Source organism: Lactuca virosa, chromosome 1 (assembly GCF_052849685.1).
Source record: "Lactuca virosa cultivar CGN04683 chromosome 1, Lactuca_virosa_CGN04683_v6, whole genome shotgun sequence".
In the NCBI taxonomy this organism is placed as follows: domain Eukaryota; kingdom Viridiplantae; phylum Streptophyta; class Magnoliopsida; order Asterales; family Asteraceae; genus Lactuca; species Lactuca virosa.
The window spans coordinates 27,013,608-27,036,625 of NC_136426.1; the positions used below are offsets into that span (position 1 = coordinate 27,013,608).

General features: G+C 36.8%; 4 protein-coding genes across 5 annotated transcripts; 2 read left to right on the forward strand and 2 right to left on the reverse strand.

The window, feature by feature from the left end:
* The first annotated feature begins 1,261 nt into the window (after window positions 1-1,261).
* Window positions 1,262-3,523, forward strand: CAC1 (chloroplastic acetylcoenzyme A carboxylase 1). The gene is made up of 7 exons (XM_079077252.1): window positions 1,262-1,615; window positions 2,011-2,064; window positions 2,150-2,298; window positions 2,392-2,704; window positions 2,830-2,901; window positions 3,115-3,180; window positions 3,296-3,523. Exons 1-7 carry the CDS (start codon window positions 1,445-1,447, stop codon window positions 3,317-3,319), a joined length of 849 nt encoding a protein of 282 aa, XP_078933378.1. The 5' UTR covers window positions 1,262-1,444; the 3' UTR covers window positions 3,320-3,523.
* A 1,364-nt stretch (window positions 3,524-4,887) lies between these two features.
* On the reverse strand, window positions 4,888-6,075 carry LOC145158380 (asterix-like protein). The gene is made up of 3 exons (XM_079077304.1): window positions 5,846-6,075; window positions 5,205-5,305; window positions 4,888-5,103 (listed from the first exon to the last, which is right to left on the reverse strand). The coding sequence occupies exons 1-3, from the start codon at window positions 5,981-5,983 to the stop codon at window positions 5,037-5,039; spliced, it is 306 nt and encodes a 101-aa protein (XP_078933430.1). The 5' UTR covers window positions 5,984-6,075; the 3' UTR covers window positions 4,888-5,036.
* An 8,162-nt stretch (window positions 6,076-14,237) lies between these two features.
* Window positions 14,238-18,713, forward strand: LOC145158436 (protein LEO1 homolog). The gene is made up of 11 exons (XM_079077347.1): window positions 14,238-14,455; window positions 14,892-15,226; window positions 15,338-15,461; window positions 15,582-15,764; window positions 15,887-16,063; window positions 16,173-16,304; window positions 17,016-17,195; window positions 17,459-17,590; window positions 17,735-17,842; window positions 17,986-18,171; window positions 18,360-18,713. The coding sequence occupies exons 1-11, from the start codon at window positions 14,327-14,329 to the stop codon at window positions 18,519-18,521; spliced, it is 1,848 nt and encodes a 615-aa protein (XP_078933473.1). The 5' UTR covers window positions 14,238-14,326; the 3' UTR covers window positions 18,522-18,713.
* Window positions 18,714-19,037: 324 nt separating this feature from the next.
* LST8-1 (Transducin/WD40 repeat-like superfamily protein) lies at window positions 19,038-21,556 on the reverse strand. Of its 2 annotated transcripts, none has more exons than XM_079077399.1 (12): window positions 21,295-21,556; window positions 21,039-21,186; window positions 20,768-20,888; window positions 20,584-20,685; window positions 20,368-20,480; window positions 20,225-20,294; window positions 20,069-20,146; window positions 19,873-19,989; window positions 19,696-19,790; window positions 19,545-19,624; window positions 19,400-19,459; window positions 19,038-19,294 (listed from the first exon to the last, which is right to left on the reverse strand). In XM_079077399.1, exons 3-12 carry the CDS (start codon window positions 20,873-20,875, stop codon window positions 19,167-19,169), a joined length of 951 nt encoding a protein of 316 aa, XP_078933525.1. In that variant the 5' UTR covers window positions 20,876-20,888; window positions 21,039-21,186; window positions 21,295-21,556; the 3' UTR covers window positions 19,038-19,166. The 2 variants fall into 2 exon arrangements, with proteins under 2 accessions (XP_078933525.1, XP_078933556.1); XM_079077430.1 differs by having other exon boundaries at window positions 20,989-21,186.
* Between the last annotated feature and the right edge of the window lie 1,462 nt (window positions 21,557-23,018).

The window sequence follows — 23,018 nt, forward strand, 5'->3', positions numbered from 1 at the left end:
TCTGGAACAACTAGTTGTTGCATGAGACTTTGTTCTTCGAGGGTAATGATGTCACGAGTGTCTGAAAAAAAGATAAAAACGGGGAACGGTGTGGCACAATACTAGCAACGTTTTGGTACTTGGAGGAGAGACCATTTATAGCATACATTACGAGGTTTTTATCCGAAACTTTGGAACCAAGATTTTTCAAGTTGGTCCGACATCGCTTTGATCTTGGTGAAATACACAACAGCCGAGAGATCACCGATGGTGATATTACGAAGTTCATTTTCAAGATGCATGGCCTGGGAGTCTTTGTTGGAGCGAAAGAGATTCTAGGTCGAAACCCAAATATCTCTTGTTGATTGACCATCTTTCAACACCATATTGAGAACATTTTGAGACATCGATCCATAGAGCCAAAGTTGAATGATCGAGTCGACTTTTTCCCATTCATCTTCTGTGGATTTTGGAGTCGGGTCATCGATATGATCAATCACATTGAAAGCTTTGCAATGAGTGTTAAATAAAGCTCTCCAAGCATCATAGTTGAAGCGGTCAAGATCAAGAATCAAGGGGATGTCGGTTTTGATGTTGGTTACACCAAACACCTTGTTTGGAGGAGGAGGAATGGTTTTATTTGTTCCAGACATGAAGATTACCGATGATAAACTGATGCATGGGAAGAGAACGACGACAGTAGGGTTAGGATAGAAAGGATCGACAACCACAGAAGGCAAGTAGGAAATTATGGAGAGAGAAAAAGAAAACAGATGATATTTAGGAGCTAGAATAAGGAAAAGAGGGAATTCAAATTATGGAGTTCTGATACCATGAAATTGAGTATCATTCTCCTTGATTCTCCATTATGAAAATATACAACTGTATATACAAATACACCAAAAGCCAAGTGGGCCGAGACTAGCAAACATACAACACTAAAATACATGGGCTAAGCTATCCGCTAACAGATGAGGGTTCTTGTGATATGTCATCAAAAAAGGATTTAGTCAACACTGATGTGTAGAGTGTTACCTGGAAACCGATGGGTGACCCACATTTAACAAAAACACCATAAATATTAAGCATAAACACACATAAAATCTTTATAGAGACAAAACCGTCATATTTTGACAAACTTATGGACTTTTATTGCGACATATAATGTTTACAAAGTTTTTTATGTTATGGAAAGGAAATTATTAATTTTTAATTTATTTTTTAATTATTTATGGGCTTTAAAGCCTTAAGCTCTTATATAGCCTCGATGGCTAGTGATTGAATAGAGTGGGTCAGTGGGTGACTGGGTGTAGCTGTCCTGTTCAGCCTTGGCCTCTCCTCGTTCATATCGCCATCGGTTTTCACACTAGACACTACCTTCCCCCCTCCCCTTTCCTCTGTTTTCACCGCCCTCAAATCCCTACAAATCTCCTCCGCCATTCCCAATTCCCAATTTCCATCCAAAATGGCGTCTTTCTCTGTTCCTTGCCCCAAGACTTCGGCTTTACTTGCACCTCACTCCAACCCTAAGCAAATCCCCAACCACCGCAACACCTCCATTGTTCTCTTCCAATCCGATTTCAAAATCAAACCCAACCGCGCTTTGGTTTCACGATCACCGTCTCTAGGATTTCAGGTATCTTCAGATTTCATGCTCAATTTTTTATTCACTTCACTTAACAAGTTGTTGAAACGTTTTTGTTTTTAGTTAATTTTTGGCATGAATTCGGTAATTTTGATGCCGTGTTATTGTTAGATTCTATTTCTCCATCTCTGTTGTTGCTTCTAATTCAAATTCTGGTTGATCCACATCCACTAGTGTAATTCAGTTTTCCTAGTTGCTTGAACAAATTTTAAAACCCTTGGTTTATCAAAATGTGACTGACTGACTATGACTTGACAAGTGGTACTGTTCAAAGATTTAAGTGCACAGCTTCTACCATCTATAATTCAATAACGATTGAACCACCATATGATTATGAATTGGCAAGCATGTATCTGTTAACTTGTTAAAACATCATCATCATGTAGGCAACTAAGAGGAACCAGAATGGTGTTATGAAAGTGTCTGCTCGGCTTAATGAGGTAACCTACGAATTAATAATATCAAAAATATCATTCACATTTCGTGGTTTCCAACCAAAATCAGATGATAATCTTTCCTCTTCAGATTTCTGTTGGGGGATCATCAAATTCTGCACCACCACCATCAGAAGAAAAGTCAAGCAAAATATCTTCTTCTGAAACTGAAACCGAAACTGCAGTTCCTGATGTTGCATCCATCACCGCATTCATGAACCAAGTTGCAGGACTTGTTGAGTATGCTAATCTCTTTCTTTCTTATACATATATTTTCTTAAATTAATTTGGGATTTGGGGTGTAAATTGTAATTATTATCTTTTTATTTTCAGGCTAGTGGATTCGAGAGATATAATGGAGTTGCAGCTAAAACAAGATGATCGTGAGGTGATTATAAGAAAAAAAGAAGCTTTAGCCCCACCTCCTGCACCTCCTATGATGATGATGCAATCATCACAACAACCACAGCCTATGTATCATTCACAACCACCGCCACCACCACAGGCCACCACTCCGGCTCCTTCCGCATCACCGCCAGCATTACCTCCCCCTGCAAAGCCAAAATCCTCACGTCCTCCTCTTAAATCCCCCATGGCTGGAACATTCTATCGTGCCCCTGCACCAGGAGCTCCTGCTTTTGTTAAGGTAGTAACCAACAAAAGACGTTAATGCCCTCCTCATCCTCATTCATTGAAAAATAGTCGTATTCTTTCTTGATTTGGAAGTGGAAGTGATGTGAAGATATTTTATGTATTTTTTTTTATTACTAGGTGGGAGACAAGGTTCAGAAAGGTCAAGTAATATGCATTATTGAAGCAATGAAGTTGATGAATGAGATCGAGGTAATTCAGTCTCTTTCATAATTTTGATGATTTCTGAAAACCTAAATAATCTTAATTATGACCTGTCAAAAAGCTATTGGCTACAACAAGATAAAAATTGTCATATATGAATGAATCTGTTTTATTTTAACTAAGATAGCCAAGCCAGATGTCGCATAGGTTATATCAAGTGTATTTGATGTGTCTGTGTGAATTATTATGTTATTCTATTAGGCTGATCAATCGGGAACAGTAGTTGATATTATTGCTGAGGATGGGAAACCAGTTAGCCTGGATACGGTATCTCTCTCTCTCTCTCTCTCACACACACACACACACACACACATATGCACACATCAATTTACGTTCTAAATTGAACCAAAAACATGGTATGGTTTGTTGTGTTGTGTTGCAGCCTTTACTTGTTATTGAACCTTGAGGTGGAAGTGGAACATTATGATTATGAAGCTGTGTGATGTGGCAAAATGGAAATTAGAGTTTGTGTTTGTTTTTTGAGGAGAGGGCGATGGTAGTTGTTGTTACAAATTGGTTTGGTTTTGTAAGCCCAAATTTTAAAATAACACATATCACTTACTTGTAAGAAAAAGATGCTTGCTTTTAAGTAATTGTGTTGTGTCTATCACTTCAGTTCTTGTAGCTTTAGCAAAAGAATTATGAATCGGTTTCGGTTTGTAATTTGGGAGAAATGGGATTGTTTTCTGCTTTGTGATTAGAACCTTTGATTTGGTTGGTTAGTTAGCAAAGCTATCTGATTATAACTAAAGCAAATAAGACAGGATCAAAAGTGGTAATTTTGTAATGGGAAATCTACCGAAAAGTCTTTATATTTGGGCCTCATTAACGATTTGGTCTTTATCTTTTTTTAGTCAATTAAGTCCTAATTACCGGTTAAATTATTCAATTTTGGGACAATATCCTGTTACCCGGTAAATACCGGTTAGGATACCCGGTAAATAACCGGTTAAATCCTTATGTGGCATAAGACATGGCATCAACATGTAGGTGAATGTGGCTTAGGCTTAGGCGGGAAATTAGAAGCAATAAGTAGCACATGGTGTCGACTTCTCCATTTATGAAGTCGGCCTACACCCAAATAGCTATTGTCAATTGTCTTCATCAACATCAACTCCATTATCTTCAACATCAGACAAAATGTTCAAGAATGCATCATTGCACATATCTGTTCCTTTTGGTTTGAAATCTTCTTCCAATGTAACATCGATGAGTTTAGTGTCCAGTAATTCCTCCCCCTAATCATCCGAATCGTAATTTGTTTCCTCCATGTACGGCCTACAACAAAAAAATATATTCAAAATTACTTCATTTTACCTCCATTACAAGAATCGATGAGCTTGAACGGGGTAGAAATTACCTTCCGAAGCAACATTACAACCTTGGTAAAAAAACCCTAATTTATTTAGCTTCTCTCGTTTTAACAAACTGCACGACGATAAGCTTGCATAAAAAAACCCTTATTTACTTACATGGTGCCATTTATTTACCTTGATTTTCCATGTCATATTCCACGTAAGCACACATACATTCGAGGTTTACCTACTAATAGCCCCATTTTATTAAGTTAACCGGTAATTAGAACTTAATTGACTTAAAAAAGATAAACGACTAAATTGTTAATAAGGCTCAAATATAGAGTTTTCAATAGATTTCTCTTTTGTAATCCATCAAAGTTGTATTGCTTTCTATTTCAAAATTTTAGGTAATTAATAATGTGATAACACAATTTATGATTTGCCTGTTTCAGTTTTAACTAACGTTTTAAAATTGTATGGTATCTACTCGACCTTGCTTTTTAGATACAACCAAAAGGATATCAGATCATCTAAAGTAAATATATTGATAAAATGGCATTGAGGGAAGGATTCATTGAACACCCCTATATAAAACACCATTTATTCTTCTAGACTAGTGTGTGTGTGTGTGTGTGTGTGTGTGTGTGTGTGTGTGTGTAAGGAAAGAAAGAAAGCATAATAAATTTCAGTTTTAATACAAACCAAAACATGGGATAATAGTTCACTAACTAAGTTCAGAACAGTGACTATGGAATTACATCACAGAAAAGAGCATTCCAAATAAAACTTTGAATTACTGGGTGTAAAGTAAAGTGAGTCAAGATCTCAAGTCGTCTTCACTCCTGGTCGAGCAGGGCTTAAGTAATTTGTCACCATTCCCATAACAGCAAACCTATTAAACAACACCAACAATATCAAACTTATTAAGTATATGCCATGCTACAACAGAGCAGATTGCAACTCAGTGATGAAGATAGCATATAATGGACTTACATAAATCCTGTGGAGATCTGCTTTAAATCAGTCTCTATATTCTTCATGTTAGCAAGAGACTGAGCACAGAATATGAGAGCAAGCCATGAACCAAGCTTGTACTGCAAACATACATATACATACATGCAAATTAACATCATCCATCAGCCTATGAATCAGCTTCTATAAAACCCACAAGTAAATGAGTAATAGATAATAATTCATCAGGTTGCACAAACTCTGTCACCATATTTTGAAGACATTGACTCCAGGTAACAGTAACCTGTCAACTGATTCTACTCTAATTCTGATTCATATCCCTAAAACATAAACATGGTCTAGTAATTTGCACAGCCTTCACAAAATCCTATACTTTCTTATTGTGCCCTAATATTTTGCTTTGGTGCGCCATTCTTAATAACCTAATATGTATAGAATTAATCATATACTATCAGGTTACAGCAGCCCGATTCTCTAACAACCAATCAAACGATCGTATAAATGTTCCAGATGGTAAATTAGATTCTTAAATTTACTAAATTACTTATCCAGATCTCAACTCACCTGTATTTGGAACTCATACAATACGTACAACAACAATTCAACACGTATACATACAAGCTTGCAACATGTTTTCATCTAAAGTGCATTAAAAAACTAACCCGGAACATAACGCCAGCGACGCCGAAGATGATGGCGATGAAACCAGAGTAATCAATGGGCAAATTATCAGGGTGAACCGCTTGAGGCTTGTAAGGCTTCGCCGATGACGGCTGCCGGGGATCATTGCCGGACGACATCGTTGTAGAATTAGATCTGTTTTCTTCTCACGATCTCTGATTGTCTTCGGTCTTCCCTGAATTTTGTCGCCTCACACTTCACAATATAAAGGGTGTTTAGGATTTATTTTTGGACAATTTTTGGGCTTTTAGCAAAAGGATTTATGGTTACTAGAAAAATGGATTCTTTTAGAGGTTGTTTGAGATTTTATTTTGGTGTTAAAAATTATTTTTTTTAAATAGATTTATTGTAAAAATTATTTTTTTTAAATAGATTTATTGTCTTATGAAGGTGAAAAAATAAGTTTTTAAAAAAATATTTTGATTAGTTTTTATAGTTGCAAAAATCAATAAATAATAAGTTAAAAAGTGTTTGGTTTAGGGGTGTTTGGCAAAACAGTTTATTAGATTATTAACGGTTTCACACCATCAAAAGCTAAAAATGTGTTTGGATAAAAATAACTTATAACGGTGACAAACCGCTAATAAGTCATTTTTATCATAAATTAATTCTCTCTAACAATAAACTAATAAGTAATAAGTTTTTTTTTTTTGCCAAATAAGTCATTTTTACTTCAACTCGGTTGGTGATGGAAATTCCAGACGATGGGACAACTTCAAGAATTACATCAACCGTTCCATCATCCTGCCAATCGAAAGTGTACTTTAGACGTACCGTACTCCTTTAAACGTACTTTATTTTATCAGACATAATCTAAAGGCAAGATACCACTCTTACGATATCTTCCGATAGGTGTTATTTACTATCATAAGCCTTTCATTTCCTCCATTTACTCAATTCTCTACGAGTCTTCACCATAACGTTTTGTACATCCAAGCAGACGTTCGGTGTACCGGGCGAGAATTTAAGTTAAGAAAACTTTATTTACGATAGACGTATAAATCTCATTATCACTCCGAAACGTTTACATGCTAGTTCTAATATCGTAGTCATACGTTTAGAATCCTAAACACATAAGGTTTCCAGATCCGGTCAGCAACAGACCATAGATCCGAACAAACAATATCATATATGGCAAACATATAGCATTTAGCACATAAAAACATTTTTAGGCCTCATTCCTAAAATATACTAGTGCTCGTGTCTAAAATATGGTAGACACTCATCTCACAATCATCGCTTAGCATTCTAAGTTTAAGTCTAGAAATCCTACAAATTCCTAGTTCGCTTAAACTAATGCTCTGATACCAACTGTGACATCCCCAATTTCACGGCCAGAAAAGACCGATTTGTTTATGTTTTGTTTTAAAATCAGAGTAATCTTTTAAAGAAAACAGTTGCGGAATTTGTTCCCAAACAAAATATGATAAAACTTTATCAAAACATTTCTCAAAGAGAATGTACTTTTCATTAAATAATAAAACATCGGGATGTCATGTTCCGATACAGACCAAAAAGCATAAACAGTATAATTTAACCTTACAGCAGTTATTTACAACTACTGGTCTATAATCCGGAATCTCTCGTCAAGTCAACCAACTTATACTCTTGTGTCATTACCTGTAATGCAAAGAAAACTGAGTGGGTCAGGCTTGGGAGTCTGGTGAGCATATAGGGTTTTCAACCCACAATAAGTAAATTTATTATGTTTAAACATCAAACATCTAACCAAGTTTTCCCATCCCCGTTATCTTCTTTATTCTTAAAGATCTTAATAATCATTTGTCCTCCATTCATTCATTCCTAAGGATTCTCCTAAGGTGATTACCCGTTCCCTTATTCCTCACTTTACGTCCCTAAAGTATCTACTTATAAGGGACCTAGTCTAAGGATTTTTCAATGGGGCGACAACTCTGCTTCGGGGTTTTCCTTAACAATATAAGTCAAATAGGACAACCATCAGAATGACAACATTGCTTTCACCAGCAATTTATGTCGAATAGACAACCAAAGGGGTGACAACATTGCTTTTCTCTGCAATTTATGTCAAATAGGCACGAAGTATATCGTCGCCAGGGTTTATACAACAGGCACTAAGTCCATAGCTACCAAGGTTTATCTACACGGTACTAAATCCATAGCTACCAACGTACATCTATACAGTACTAAATCCATAGCTACCAATATTCATCTACATAATACTAAATCCATACTCTCAGCGTTCATCTATAAGGCACTAAATCTATAGCTGCCAATATAATCCTTTAGGCGCAGCTGCCAGGATATTCAGATTACAACTAGTGAACACTTAAATCGAAATACTTGGTAAACACTCCGTTTGAGAATACTTAATGAACACCTAGTTCAAAAACACCTAGTGAACACTTAGTTCAAAATACTTAATGAACACATAGTTCAAAAACAATGTGATAATAATGTATATCTAAATCCGGCAAGACCACTATTATTAATTAACACATATATATCATATTTCTAAAACAATCTATCACATCCTGTCGATCCCCACATACTGACCCTACACAATGATCTTACGAGATCTAGTCTAAGGAATCGATATGAACAACGAACTGACGAAGCTGCTTCAGAAATTCCCTGGCAGCAAACGACGATCAATAAAGACATCAAATGAGGGGAATGGAATAAGTTTCACCACGAACCTCCGTTCGTAAAAAGAACCACAAGACAATTAAGTCAGGGGTAGTTATCTAGATAACAATGCCTAGCCGTGGTCCGAATATCGTGAGGTATTTTACCCCCAGACTCACCCTATCCAGCATCAAACTTTGCCTAGCAGCGGTCTGAATATCGTGAGGTAATTTACCCCCAGACTCACCCTATCCAGCAATATAACACCAGACATACCTATTAGTGGTCTATTACCGACACACTTTATTAGGCAGTTTACGAAGTTCCCTCAATTACTTCGTGAAAAGAAACGCTGACATATGAAGCTCGTCCGATCACTTCATAAAAGAAACTATGACTTCAAAGCTCTTTCAAATAAAAAGTATGGGGAAATACTAATAGAGTACTCCCATACGCTCCCGTAACCGACACACAATAGTGTCCAAAAAGACTTTGTACATGATAGTACTTCTGGCACATTATAGTACTCTGGTATGCGTAGGACTCGTACCCGAGAACATAATAATCCCCCGGCGCAAGCAGCACCAAAGACACAGGGCTTTGAAAAGGAATTCGTACATAAAATGTACTTCTGTACGTAAGACGTACTCCACCGATCATCGATCTCACCACACACGTACTCTTAATAATAGGCTACCCAATGTCCAAACTTAATTGAACTAAACATCCATTTTTAAGTCTTAACCCATCACTAGGCAAACCTACGAAGTTTATAATCAATTTTCGATACTATCTCCGTTTAGGCAACGCTAACTAGTGTATACTTAACACAGAGTTTTAAGTATAATATCATATATACACATCTTAACACATATTGAACCATAACTAGTTCGCACGTTGTATATCATCAAATATATATCTAACACATATTTCGGGCAATAACAAATATTTCACATACATATATATTTAATACTTTGATCAATACTTGTATTAGAATCATGTTCATGAAAGGGACTATGCACATGATACCTTATCAGATGAACACATAGTTCAAAAATATTTGATGAACACATAGTTCAAAATCACCTAATGAACACATAGTTCAAAAATACGTAATCCGTACTCCCGGATCTAAAATTTACCTCCTTACCTAATCCATATTCCCGGATCGGGTATGTCTAATCCATCTTAATAAACAAACAATATATATACACATAGTACGTATTTTATAAGATACTTCATATCTATGTGTAAGATGAAAGTGACTATACACTCACCTGATAAGATGATTATCGCACAGCACTACGGCTCTTTCGGCAGTATTCTTCGGTGAAACTGTGATCTCTTCACACACCGGGCTTATCGCAGGCAGAGCTTTGGCTCGAAACTCTTTTCTTCTCAGGATCTTCGGTGCTTTGGGACTCGCTTTGGGTATCGGGATGATACCGGGGCTTCGGGGGTACTTTAAGAGGGATAGAGAGGGTATAGGGAGAGAGGGAGTAAGAAAATAGCAACCAAAATCGACTGCCCTTCGATTTCTATTTATAGGGGTGAAATACTGAATTCACGTCGTGAAACTCAAAATTCACGTCGTGAGTTCAGTAGTCATCAGGTGCGTCATCGCAACTTGCGTCTGTCAGGCTCCAGAATTCATTAATACTGAGTTCACGTCGTGAACACTGTATTCACGTCGTGAATCCTGACACAGTGTTGGGGTTCGCACCCCGAACTTCAGAAATTCATATCTTTCGCATACGAGCTCCGTTTTCGACGTTCTTTATATCCACGCGTAGGTGAGATTATACTCTACAACTCTCGTTTAGCCTCCGTCGGCTAATTTTGAATTTATTTTTTATTATATTATTTTTAGTAGGCCGGGACAGGAAAACTCCGTTAAGAATTCACAACTCCTTCATCTGACGTCCGTTTTCGTCTGTCTTTTTACCGTTGGACTACTATCGACGAGATCTTCGATTCTCGTTTAGATTGTTTTGGCTAGAAACCACTCGATCTTATATTCGAACTTTGGGCTGCATACCGCTAAGTCAAAACTTCGAAAAATCATAACTTCCTTATACGAAGTTAGATTTAGACGTTCTTTTTATGCACGCTCTCGGTCTTACGTATTCTACGACTTTCGTTTAGATCGCTAAGGCCAAATATCGCTCTATCGTAAATTCACTATTTACGTCGCGCTGTGTCGTGCCGGTTCTGTCGTGAAACTTCGACAGGCCATAACTTCTTCGCTATAACTCGGATTTTGGCATTCTTTATATATCCGGAATCCTTGTCACGACCACTACAACTTAGTTAGGATTATTCATTCTAAATAATCTTTTATCAAAAAGTCATTTTTGATGTTTATCGTCCCAAACCCACTCCATTCTCAGCCTCCACATCTCCAACACCCTCTCTTGAAACCCTAACCCTAGATTGAGCATTGTGAGAAAAAATAAGGTGTTTTTAAGTGCTTTGGAGGGTTCTTGGTGCATATTCGAGAAGAAGGAACTCATGGAAGAAGTGTTGGTTGCATTGGAGCCATTAGATCCAAACTTTGTTCACCTTGATCTTTATTCTAGAGGTATAAAGTTTGAATTTTGATGATGATATTGTTAGATCTAGCTAGTTTTGAGTGTTATGAGCTTTTGGTCACTTTAAGTGCATAAAGTTTAGATTTTGAAAGTTTGTGACCGTGTTATGGATAAAGTTGGAAACTTGATCCATCTAAACATCATTTTGATTCAGATCTGAAGTTTAGAGACTTTGATTTAATGGATTAAGTTGAAAAGATGCACTTTTTGGGGTCCCTTTGAGACTTAAAGACTATATATTGTTTGTTGGGACCATTCTAATGGATAAACTTGGAAACTTTATCCATTATGGAGTTATTTTGAACCATAAAAATATGATCTTGAGTGTTGTATGTAACCCATGCATGTGTTAGATGGTTTTAATTGGTTAAGAACATAGGGTTTTGGACATTAAGCACTTAATGGTCATGCAAGACCATAAAGTTGGAAACTTTATGGTCAAGGACATCATTTCGGACTTGGATCTGGAAAATTGGCTTAAGAGCTTAAGGATTAAGCTCTTAATGAATTGGGTTGACAGCCAGCCGCATACGTTGGGCGTACTCAGCTGGGTTGACTCGGATAACTTTTTGGAATTTTGACTTTTACCTGATTTTGACCAAGTTTGACCTAGGGGTATTTTGGGTATTTTTGGATTGTGTTTGAGAATTGGTCATTTGGATGGATAGGTGACGGTTAGAGCTGAGATTCAGAGTCAGGACCTCATCGGCTATTGATCAGATCGAGAGGTGAGTTTCCTCACTATACTTATGGGTCAAAGGCACCGAGGCCAACCCATTAGATTTGATATCCTGCTCTGTGATAGAATGCCGTTATGATGTAGTGATTTGTTAGATATGTCTGATAGTTTATTGGTCGGTTATATGTTTATATGTTTTATGTGCACATATTTTGGTTAATGGTTGAGGCTTTACCGCTATGTGTGTGAGCCAACAGACCGGGGGATTCCAAACCGATGGTTGATTAGGCCCGAGGGTATTCCATCCCGAGGATGACTGGACCCGTTGTATATTGGCATTCCAACCTGGGGTATTCCATCTCAAGGATGACTGGACCCGTAGGTTGACTGGGCCTAAGGTATTCCAACCCGATGGTTGACTGGACCCGTTGTATATTGGCATTCCAACCTGGGGTATTCCATCCCGAGGATGACTGGACCCGGAGGTTGACTAGGCCTGGGGTATTCCAACCCAATGGTTGACTGGACCTGTTGTATATTGGCATTCCAACCTGGGGTATTCCATCCTGAGGATGACTGGACCCAACGGTTGACTGGGCCTGGGGTATTCCAACCTGATGGTTGATTGGACCCGACATGCTTGATTGTATATGTTATATGTTTGTGTGGTGGTACTTTGGGGGAACTCACTAAGCTTCGTGCTTACAGTTTCAGTTTATTGTTTCAGGTACTTTAGATGATTGTGGCAAGGCGAATGCGTGATCGTACACATCCTTGGTTTTACGACTGATTGGATATTGGGAGACTCTAGTTTTAAATAATGTTTTGGAAACAATGGTTTTGTAAACACTTCTTTTAGTAAATGGGTTGTTTTGAAAAGTTTAAATTTGTTGTCATTTTTGAGTCGTTACAATATGTCATGCTGTCACATCAACTTTTTTGCATCCATATCACTGTCACGTCATTTATGTTACTTTAAATGCATAACATGTCATTTAGGTGGGACGAGTCAAGATTACACTAAGGCTGGAGGGAGCGGTGCCACTGAAACCGCACTCCCTCCTATGCCACGTAGATGCCAGCTCATTTTTCTCATTTTATCAATTTGAAACCACAAAGGTAGGAGTGGGAAAACGGTTAGGAGAGAGAAAAAAAAGAAAAAGAAAGAAAGATGATTGGTTGGGAGAGGAGAGAGAGAGCAAGTAAAAGAGGAGAGAAAGAAAGGGGAGTGCACCCCTGGAAGGCCGCACTGCGGCCTAGACCGCACCCACTCCCTCTGGTCTAAATGGTTTCATATTGAAAAAAAAAAGATAATAATAAACCAATGAAAAGCTTTCAACCATTGCCTTCTCTCTCATCTCTCATCAGCAATAAAATACCGTTTTGGGTCATATTGTTTGGCAAGACACCATCAGGAATGGTGTATGTCATGGATGTCAAATACAAACGGTGTATTTCATGGATGCCAAATAGATGTCACCTATATGTAAGGTGTTGTTTCTTTAAAAAAAAAAGCTTTAAACCACTTTTTGTTGTGTGGCGCAGCACGTGTAATACTTGCTCTCTGGCAACAGTTTGTTTTTTGGAAGACTTCATACTACAAAACTTCTATGTCTGTTCTGTGCGGCGCAACACTTAACTTGTCTCTTCAAACCTCTTCAGGTTTCATTTTTTTCCAAGTGTTTTTTTTTTCTTTTTTAGAATTTTAGTATAACTTATTTTTTTAAACTTTGATTTACGGATTCGATACAATTTTTTTTATAGTTTCCACAATTTTTCATAACTTGATTTTTTTTAAAAAAAACTATAATTTTTTTAATTTTTTTTACCGTTTCTGTTAATACTATTTTTTGTTTCGGTTGCATCTTTCTTAACATGTGTAATTCTTTTACGAACTTTGTAGACATGGTTTGTGATATTTTTTTGATTGTTTTTATGTTTTTTAAAATTAGTTTTTTTGTAGAATAAAACTGATAGCTTCTTTTACATTTTTTAGAAACTTTATATTTTTGTTTTTTTACATGTTCTTTTTATTATTTTTTTTCAATATTTTAAGACTAGAATTATTAAAATTTTGGTACTGAAGATTATTTTCAGTTTATAAAATTTAATTTATTTAAATTTCAATTTACTGCAGCAGTCTGGAGATGTTAAAAAATAAATATGTTTTTTATTACAGGATGCAGACGCTTGATACACTTTTTCTACTGCAGAAGATTGCAGAAATAGTCCGGTTATAAAACTTCGCTTCGAAAAAATAAACATATCTTAGACTCCCAAGCATAATGAAAACAAGAACAAAATTTTATCATAAACTAAAGTAGATTCTTTTATTTATTATTTTTTAATACGAATCCCAATGGATTTCAAAAGCTTTTTAAATCTATTTGAAAATAAAACCAAAAACTTGTGATCGATATCTCGTAACGTGCGTCTCACGTGACATCCTAAACGGTTGCTAGTTGCTAGTTGCTACATTAGATTTTGGGTTAAAAAATGCGTGGTGCTGCGTGTCATGTCTCTTCAGCTGTAAAATTATACGTATACAGAATACAGATACCTCGGCGATTCGCGAACGGAGAAAAATGGTTGCCGACGACAAAAGGCATCTGATGCAAAATTTGTTCGGTGATCAATCGGAGGAAGAGGAAGAAGAAGAAGAAGAAGAAGTTGAATCAGAGCACGAATCTAATCGTCAGCCCGATTACGCATCCGTACGACCTATCTCTCCTAGTTTTCTTGTTGAATAATTGGTTAATTTTGATGGAAACAAGCTTAAATTTGTTCGGCATTGTATCTTCATAATGATCACATTGAATGTGTTTAGATCCTAATTGATATAAGGAAGTTGAATTTGTTCGCCGGGTGCCTTGTCTACAATATGTACATGTATGTCCTGAGATTAGGGAATTGAAGGAGTGTGGCGGTAGAATGAGGTTACTGTTGATTGTTTAAGGGAATACTGTAACTAGGAAATTTTGACTTCTGAGAATCAGAGATATGCTTTTCGTAGTTGCACATTGATTTTTATCAAATTTGAGAGAATTCTTAAACCACATCAAACTTTATTAGAAGTATTACGAGTACAATCAAGTTGTAAACCTTATCTTACATCATTGATGTTTACATGTGGTTGAATTCTTTGTTCAGGATGAAGGGGACATTGGGCTGAAACCTGAAGCTGAAGATGTGGTAGAAGGCCAAGGGGAAGCAGATTTAGGCAATGATGGTGAACTGCATGAGATAAATGATGATCAGATTGAGAGTGAGGGTGAAAGAGATCATAACTCACAAGAAGTAGATTTGGGAGACCAGAGGGATGAAAGTGAAGGAAATGACTCAAGGAGTGACCAAAGAGAAGATTACAATCAAAGAGTCGTAACAAGTAGGATAAGGGATGTAGTGGAGAGTGATTCAGAAAGATCTGAGGAGAATCATTATGTTGGCAATGCAGATGAAGAAGTTGATCATGCTACAAGTCCGAGGTAATGTGCTCAACTCTGAAGAAGGGTTGAAGAAGTTGATCATGCTACAAAGTCCAAAAATTTTTTTTTTTTACCTCACATTCAACCTCTCTGCTTTGCTTCATGTTATAGGTCACCTGATGAAGCCCACATATCAAATACAGCACCTGAACTGCGTGATGTATTTGGGGAATCTGATGATGAAGAAGCAGAAGAATATAATGCTGTTCAGAATCATCCCAAGGACAATTCAAATGTTTGTAACAATTCTTAAAAACAATAATGCCTATATTCCTTATTACTATAAATCTATCTGTATGATGGTGCATGTGTTATTTTATGGCTTTAAGAAGTTTAATGGATTTTCTTTTCATAGAGATCTCCAATGGAAGAGGAAGGTTATGAAAACGATCTGAGGCCAGAAGACATGTTAGCTGATGAAGAGGGACGCTATTATTCTGAAGAGGATAACATTGAGATTAAAACCAAAGAGAAACCAGTTGGACCTCCATTGGAACTAGGGATTCCTTTGCGACCTCCTCCTTCACATCCCGAAAAGGTTATAATAAAACTTAAAAGTCATTTTTGTAGATGATGAAAAGGGTTGCTATTAGCTGATGTGGCATTGACATGATGTCCATGTGGACTCCTTAATTGAATTTCTTTGTTTCCTGATTACAGATGAATATGATCAAAGTTTCTAACATTATGGGGATTGATCCTAAACCATTTGATCCAAAGACATTTGTTGAAGAGGATGCATTCGTTGCTGATGAATCTGGACACACCAAAAGGATTCGTTTGGAGAACAATATTGTTCGCTACAGGGCTGTGAGAAATCCTGATGGAACAAAATCTGTAAGTTTATATTGGAGTTCCAAGCAATCTGTTTTCAACTTTTAATGAAAAATCTGTATCATGTTTATGGTCTTCTTCTTTTTTTCTTATGAATATCTGTTTTTTGCAGTATGAAAGCAATGCACGGTTTATTAGATGGTCAGATGGCAGCTTACAGTTACAGATTGGGAATGAAGTTCTTGACATTTCTGTGCAAGATGCTCAGCATGATCAAGCTCATCTTTTTCTTCGACATGAAAAGGTATGCATATATTCTTCATGAAGTTGTTGACTATAGATCTCCCATTGTGAAAAAGACATGAATGCCCCCATCCTCATCATTGAAAATACCTTACAGAGCTTGTTCAGTCTTGTCAGCTCCTGTCCAATGTAACAATCGCAGCATAAGCCCAATATTGCAACTTTTGAAGAATCACTTAGACCATGATGACTTGAATTTAAGTTGGTTAACCATGAGATATTTTTGTATATGAATTGATGCCAGCTACTCACAAGAACTTCAAGTCTCATTTCATAAAGGGCTAAATGCAAGAAATAGCAACGTACTTTCATTCATTTGTTTATTGCTGCATTTCTTCCTATTACAGCATTGTACTTTGAGAAATCTAGCTAATTTAGCAATGTTATCCAATTACAAATCAATTTTCATTGCTATAGTTGGGTGGATTTTTAAAAGTATAGTGTCCTAATAGAAGTAAAATGTTATAATGGGTAGATTTTCCAGAGTGCAATCAATGCCTTGCTAAAAAAAAAGTTTGTAAACTCAATGTTATTATACACAAGAATAAATAAAATATGTTCCTATTTCTCACATTTAGGTCTTTCACATATCCCCATATGATCCTTCATTTGCCTATGTCTATAGTGTGTAGTAGTTATGATTTCAAAAGATTTTGAGGTAGTTTTTTGTGTATTGTATTATTTGGTATGAATATGGAAAAATGAAATGCAGGGAATCCTCCAATCTCAGGGGAGAGTTTTGAGAAAGATGAGATTTATGCCTTCATCCTTGAGTTCTAATTCTCACAGATTATTGACTGCACTCGTTGATTCACGCCATAAAAAAGTGTTCAGAGTTAAAAACTGTGTCACTGCCATTGACCCTGAGAGGGAGAAGGAACAAAAAGAGAAGGTACGTTACAATTATGTATACTTTTTTTTTTGGCATCCAAATTAAGGGGTTTTAACTTTTAATTAGGGTTAAAATTGGAAGTAGAATGGTATTATTGTGTAAATTGTTTGAACCACAGTGGCTTAATGAGCAAAAAAATAAAACAGGAAGTAGAATGCTGTAAATAAAAAAAACCAAGGATGCTATAAGACTGAAATAAATGAAAAATTATGTTGTTATTTTTTATAAGGTATAATATGGGTTATGGGTTTATTTGATTCCAGGCTGAAAGTCAAACAATCAGGGCGAATGAAGTTCTTAGCCGGAAGAAGGAAAAGGTGAACCGGAAATACACACACAGTGTGCGCAGGGAGCGTCAACTTTCACCTGGTTTCTTGGAGGATGCACTTGATGAGGTTTAAATAATTATAAATCTATTATTACATTCTTGTTCATGAATCATGAATATGTCTTTTAATTCTAATAATAAATAGTAGTATTATTTTTCCAACTTACTGAAATTGTATACATATATCTTTGTGACTTAAAAATAAAATTAGGAGGAGGAACCGGATTATTATGAATCTCGACCATCCGCTCGTCGCCGCTTTGAGGAAGACCTGGAAATGGAAGCTCGAGCTGAGAAACGGATCATCAATGCAAAAAGGGTATGTATTATGTATGTATAAGCTACTACACAGGACAATCCCCTTCTCATAATCATAAAAACTACTGTGTATTACATGCGTGTCTTCTGTGTGACAAATAATTTGTATGATTTTTGTATTTGATAAGTTTTATCTGTGACCAGTCTCAAGGGCATAAAGATATTGGTCGCAAGTCATCTGCATCTTCTATCAAGTCATCAAGGCGTCCGGTTGATGACTATGAGGAGGAATCCGAGTATGAAACCGAAGAAGAGGAGGAGGAGAGGTCCCCTCAACATATAAGAGGTGAAGAGCCACAGCAGTATGATGATGATGATGAAGAACCTCAGGTATATGCATGTCATTAATCTTTCTTACAAAAGGAATTGGAATTTGTGATTCCATTCCGATGTCAGGTTTGGTTTGGTTTGGTTTGGTTTCCAAAATGGACGGAATTCTCTAAGTTATTTGTTGAAAAGACCAAAATCTGAGTTTGTTGTGAATTCTGTCTCATGTGATAAATGTTGTTGTTGAGCAGTTTAATAAGCACAAGGGTTCAGGAGGAGGACATCAGAAGCGTAAGGAGATGGATTCGGATGAGGAGGAGGAGGAGTTGGAGTCTCCGTCTCCTCCACGAAAGGCTACATCATCAACATCACATCGCCGAAAGGCACTTGTTTATGATAGTGATGAAGATTAATCATAATAATCAATGCTTCATTCAAATCTTATCTCTTGTATTTATTTTATTTTAGATACATAGGAGTCCCTTTTTCATTTGAAATCACTAAATTAGTGGGATACGTATAGTGTAACCGGACTTATCTTTTCTTGTATATATTCCATGTCCGTTCTTCATTTCAATACATAGAAAAACAAAGATTGCTTTTCATCTCATCTCAAAACTCACTCTCACTTTCTACTTTACATCTTTTTCTAGATAAATGGTAGGTTATCACAATAATTTTACATGATGAAGAACAAGTTTTGGCCTTATTACACATGCAAACTACAGTGTTTCTTTACTTATTTTAACAAGAAAGATGGTTACCTCACAATGTTTTATTTATTATTATTATTATTATTATTATTATTATTATTATTATTATTATTATTTTAAATAATGGTTTATTTATGCGTATTTGTCAACCATTGTCACAATGGTTTCTATTTATGTGCATTTGTCATCCACAATTGTCACGAAAACCATTTGAACTAAAGAAAACGAAGAACCCCAATATAGACATGATAATGTTGTGAGTAAAACAGAATGCAATGCATACAAGTAATTAAATTCAAACAAGTAATTGAAATTGAAAGTATTTTTTGGTGATTATGGAGTGTATCAGGCAGCAGTGGTTTCAGCACCATCATGAAGAGCACAGCAGACGGTGGCTTTATGATGTCCCTGATAAACTCTAATATCTTCACCAGTTGACATTGACCAAAGCCTTGCTGTTGTATCAGACGAAGCTGAAACAAACCATCAACAAGACTTAATTAAGATGGGTTACAACTAATAATTACTCTTAATTATTATTATATCAAAAAGCCTGAAATTTTATCAAATATACACACCTGTAATGAGATAAGCACCATCTACAGAAAACACGCAATCCCATACCCATCGTTGGTGCCCTGAAACACACATCATATATTTATATTCATGCAATGTTTGTTTAAGACATGTATAATAGTAATGTAAAATGTAATATAAACATACCAACTAGTGTTTTCTCCAAAGTAAAACCATCTACATTCCATATCTTGACTGTACTATCAGAAGATGCAGTTGCCAGATACCTATTTCAACAATCAATCAATCAGCCCAAAGCCAAGCCAACAAAAAAGCCAAAAGGAATGAAAAATGTAACCTCTGAGGTTCACAAAACTCGGGTGATAGGAGACATTTGAGGATATAACCATCATGAGCCTGTAGCTTGTGAAGTGGCTCAAAATTGGTCATTGTCTGCAGTAAATAACACAGATCATGAGATTAAGTCAAAAAAGAAACAATACTGGTTGAAAAAGAGAATAAATAGTGAATTTACCTGTGTCCCACGTAAGAGCCTCCAGACATAACATGTTCCTTTGTTGTTTGCAGCAACTACCAAGCTTCCATCCCACATCACTGTCAATGATCTCACTGCTGTATCAACCTCTGGCACCTGGGTTCAGTTCAAACTTCAAACTTCAAACCCATACAGCTTAATCAATATATGCTGAAAATTAAAAGCAAAATCATACCAGCTCACAGCTACAAGAGTTTGCAGTCAAGTCCCATACACGAATATTGCCATTTTGATCACCAGATATCAGCTCAGTCTGCACACCCAACAACAAACCAAATTATATATAAATATAAATCTAATTTTCACAAGGAATAGAATCAATCATAGACACCTGATTTGGATGCAAAACCACCGTGTTAACAGCAGCTCGACTTTCATATTCTCGTTGACACCCTGGTGCCCTATATTCATCCCATTTCAATCAATCATCAACCTTAAGGATAACAAGGGTATTTACGTCTTTTGCAGACTAACCTCAAATCCCAGATCTTTACAGTTCCATCTTCAGAACCCGAGTACATCCATTTTCCATCACACTGAAATCCCACAGCCATAACATTGTTTGTGTGTGAATCATAGCTCATCACCTGTCAATCATTATCACAAATAAACCCTAACACATATTAGCCCCAACCTATACATAATATATATGTATCTGTGAGTCAACAAGAGAGAGAGACAGAGAGATACAGGCTGAGGGCTGGTGGAGTTGACATCAAAAAGTCGAATGTGTGGGTTCCCTGCAGCAGCTAGGTACCTCTTATCTGGAGTTATCTCCAGCCGATTAACTTGCTGTACAAAACAACAAGGTTCATGAGAATAAATAATGACAAGTTCCCATTGCATGGTAAAACATAGGATTTTGGGATCTTACAGATTCTGGGTACTGAATCGTTCGATAGCAGCGCCCACTTTTGGCTTCCCAGAACCTAATGGTGTGATCATAGCTAGCAGTTGCTAAAATTACCGATGGTTGAGTCATACCTTATTTCCTCCTGCTCAACACCAAACAACCAACAATAGGTAACCTAAACATTAAGCATACAGATAGCATCTATATGAGATGACGAAGACCATTGGTTTTGTCCACTTTACTTCTAATAAACTATAGGAACTGTATAAGTAATTGTGGAAGATGAAAGTACTGTTGTTATCACTCATGAACCAACGATTCCTGGATACATCAATTATAATTATGTTCCTCCGATCTTCAAGATCAAAAACTTGTATGATGAAACACCTCTGAACATATATAACTTCTTCGCATGGGTTATTGATCTAATTCAACAAACCCTGATACATTTGGGAAAGTCAAAAGAAGTAAGGGTTTAAGTACTTAAGTGATTGATTGTTCAAGGATATTACTAAAGTGAATGAGGAAATGAGGATTATAAACGTTACCTTGCGATGAATTTGCATCAAAAAAATCTTCAAGACCTAGAACATAGGCTCTTCCGCGGACACGGATTTGTTGGGAAACTTAAATAGAATAAATAAAAAAAAGGTTAAGTGCCCAATTGAATAATTTTCGAGATTCTGCAAAACCACCGGGAATAGTTTGTGTGAATTACGGGAGCGGCGACGAGAGTGACGACTGCCGATCAGTAGTGGGCTTTTCTGGCGGCTTGTTCATGGGCTGATTGTTTGTCGGAAACAGACTTCAGTACAAGAACCCTATGAACAAAATTATTAAACTAACCATTTTACAAAATGTAGTATTTAAGAAAATAATCGAAAATAATATTATTCTTATATGTACAAGTGAGATAGAAACATGGAGCATGAAAGAATTAATCGCAAAGTGATCAAGAATTTGTCTAGGGCGTGATGTGTCTGCCGCTTAGTAAGGAACACAGGTCGTCCCCGCAAAATGGCCTTAGGCCTTAAACATTGGGAATTTGGCCTATTTAAGAACACTCATCGCAGGGTTTTGTTATTTTCAGCATCCATCTATTTTAGAACACATCTAATGAAACTTTAGCCTCTTTTGAAGTGATCGGAGATCATCATCTCTCCTATGTCCATTTTGGTGCCCATTTATGCTCTTTTGGTGTTCTTGGGTAAGGAAAACATGAAAGCTTGGGCAAAGAAGCGTTGTTCTTGAGGAAATCAATCTTATATTCACATCTGCACCTAGATTCAAGGTTTATTAGGTTTCTTGCACAGATCTAAAAGTTTGATGTGTTTTTAATCAATTCTGTTGAGTTTGGTCCCTTTGAGGTTTGTTTCTTGGAGTTTGATGAACTCCAAAGCTTGTGATTGATGCTTAGAATCATCTCTGACATTAGGATGGAGTAAAGAGTGTATGCAATATCTCTATTTGCTCCATGCATAAAGATAAGTGTATTTTTGGACACCTCTTGTCACACCCCCAAACCAGAACGGCGAAAACGTCTGGGGTGGATGATTTTCATGTACAGTATCATCACAATTGAATAGTAGCGATCAAAACATTTGTAACATCCCATTTTTTCAAGTAGCTTCATATTCATCCCTCGGATTTGAATTATGTCATTTTTGGCCCTTGGCTTGGAAGGAAGTGGCAAAAGGAGGCCCTAGTGGCAAAATGGAAGTTTTGGGGTTGAAGTAGTATGTCGGGCGTACATGTGGTACGCTAAGCGTACTAGGGCGTGCCCTAGTACGATGGGCGTACACATGAGTACGTTGGGCGTACGTGTGCCAGGAAGGAACCCTAACTTTTAGGGTTTGTGGAGTATTTAAACACTTTATGGACCATTCCCTCTCATCTCATTCAGCCTCCACACCTCCCTTAGCCGTCTTGAGAGAACCCGAGCCTTCTAGTGATCATTCTTGAGCTTTTAAGAGTGTTCTTGTGCCTTTAAGAAGAAGCTTGTGCATCAAGGAGCCAATGAGGGAAGAGTTAGCTTGTAGATCTTGGTTCATCATCTGTTTTGGGAACTCCATAAGGTATAAAGTTGTTATCTTTGTGCCAATTTCTTCTAGATCTATTCTTGGTAGTTTATTTGCACTCTTTTGTCCCATAAAGTCCCATTATAATGCATGGTTCGTTTTGGACGATTTGAGTTGTCCTTTCAGGCTTTAGAATGGGTCCTAAGGCATAAAAATGAAGTCCCTTGGGCTAGTTGGGTCCCTAGTTCTTGGTA

Bases quoted from the DNA above. Each gene is read 5' to 3' on its own strand.
- CAC1 (XM_079077252.1), top strand. From the start codon at position 1,445: ATGGCGTCTTTCTCTGTTCCTTGCCCCAAGACTTCGGCTTTACTTGCA. The intron at 1,616-2,010 runs GTATCTTCAGAT...ATCATCATGTAG, and splicing joins CACCGTCTCTAGGATTTCAG to GCAACTAAGAGGAACCAGAA. The intron at 2,065-2,149 runs GTAACCTACGAA...TTTCCTCTTCAG, and splicing joins TGTCTGCTCGGCTTAATGAG to ATTTCTGTTGGGGGATCATC.
- LOC145158380 (XM_079077304.1), bottom strand. From the start codon at position 5,983: ATGTCGTCCGGCAATGATCCCCGGCAGCCGTCATCGGCGAAGCCTTAC. The intron at 5,306-5,845 runs GTTAGTTTTTTA...GTATGTTTGCAG, and splicing joins TCGCTGGCGTTATGTTCCGG to TACAAGCTTGGTTCATGGCT. The intron at 5,104-5,204 runs GTAAGTCCATTA...GTTGTTTAATAG, and splicing joins CAGATCTCCACAGGATTTAT to GTTTGCTGTTATGGGAATGG.
- LOC145158436 (XM_079077347.1), top strand. From the start codon at position 14,327: ATGGTTGCCGACGACAAAAGGCATCTGATGCAAAATTTGTTCGGTGAT. The intron at 15,227-15,337 runs GTAATGTGCTCA...TTCATGTTATAG, and splicing joins GATCATGCTACAAGTCCGAG to GTCACCTGATGAAGCCCACA. The intron at 17,591-17,734 runs GTTTAAATAATT...AAATAAAATTAG, and splicing joins TGGAGGATGCACTTGATGAG to GAGGAGGAACCGGATTATTA.
- LST8-1 (XM_079077399.1), bottom strand. From the start codon at position 20,875: ATGACTCAACCATCGGTAATTTTAGCAACTGCTAGCTATGATCACACC. The intron at 20,481-20,583 runs GTATCTCTCTGT...AATGATTGACAG, and splicing joins ACTCCACCAGCCCTCAGCCT to GTGATGAGCTATGATTCACA. The intron at 19,791-19,872 runs GTAAATTCACTA...TATTTACTGCAG, and splicing joins GGCTCTTACGTGGGACACAG to ACAATGACCAATTTTGAGCC.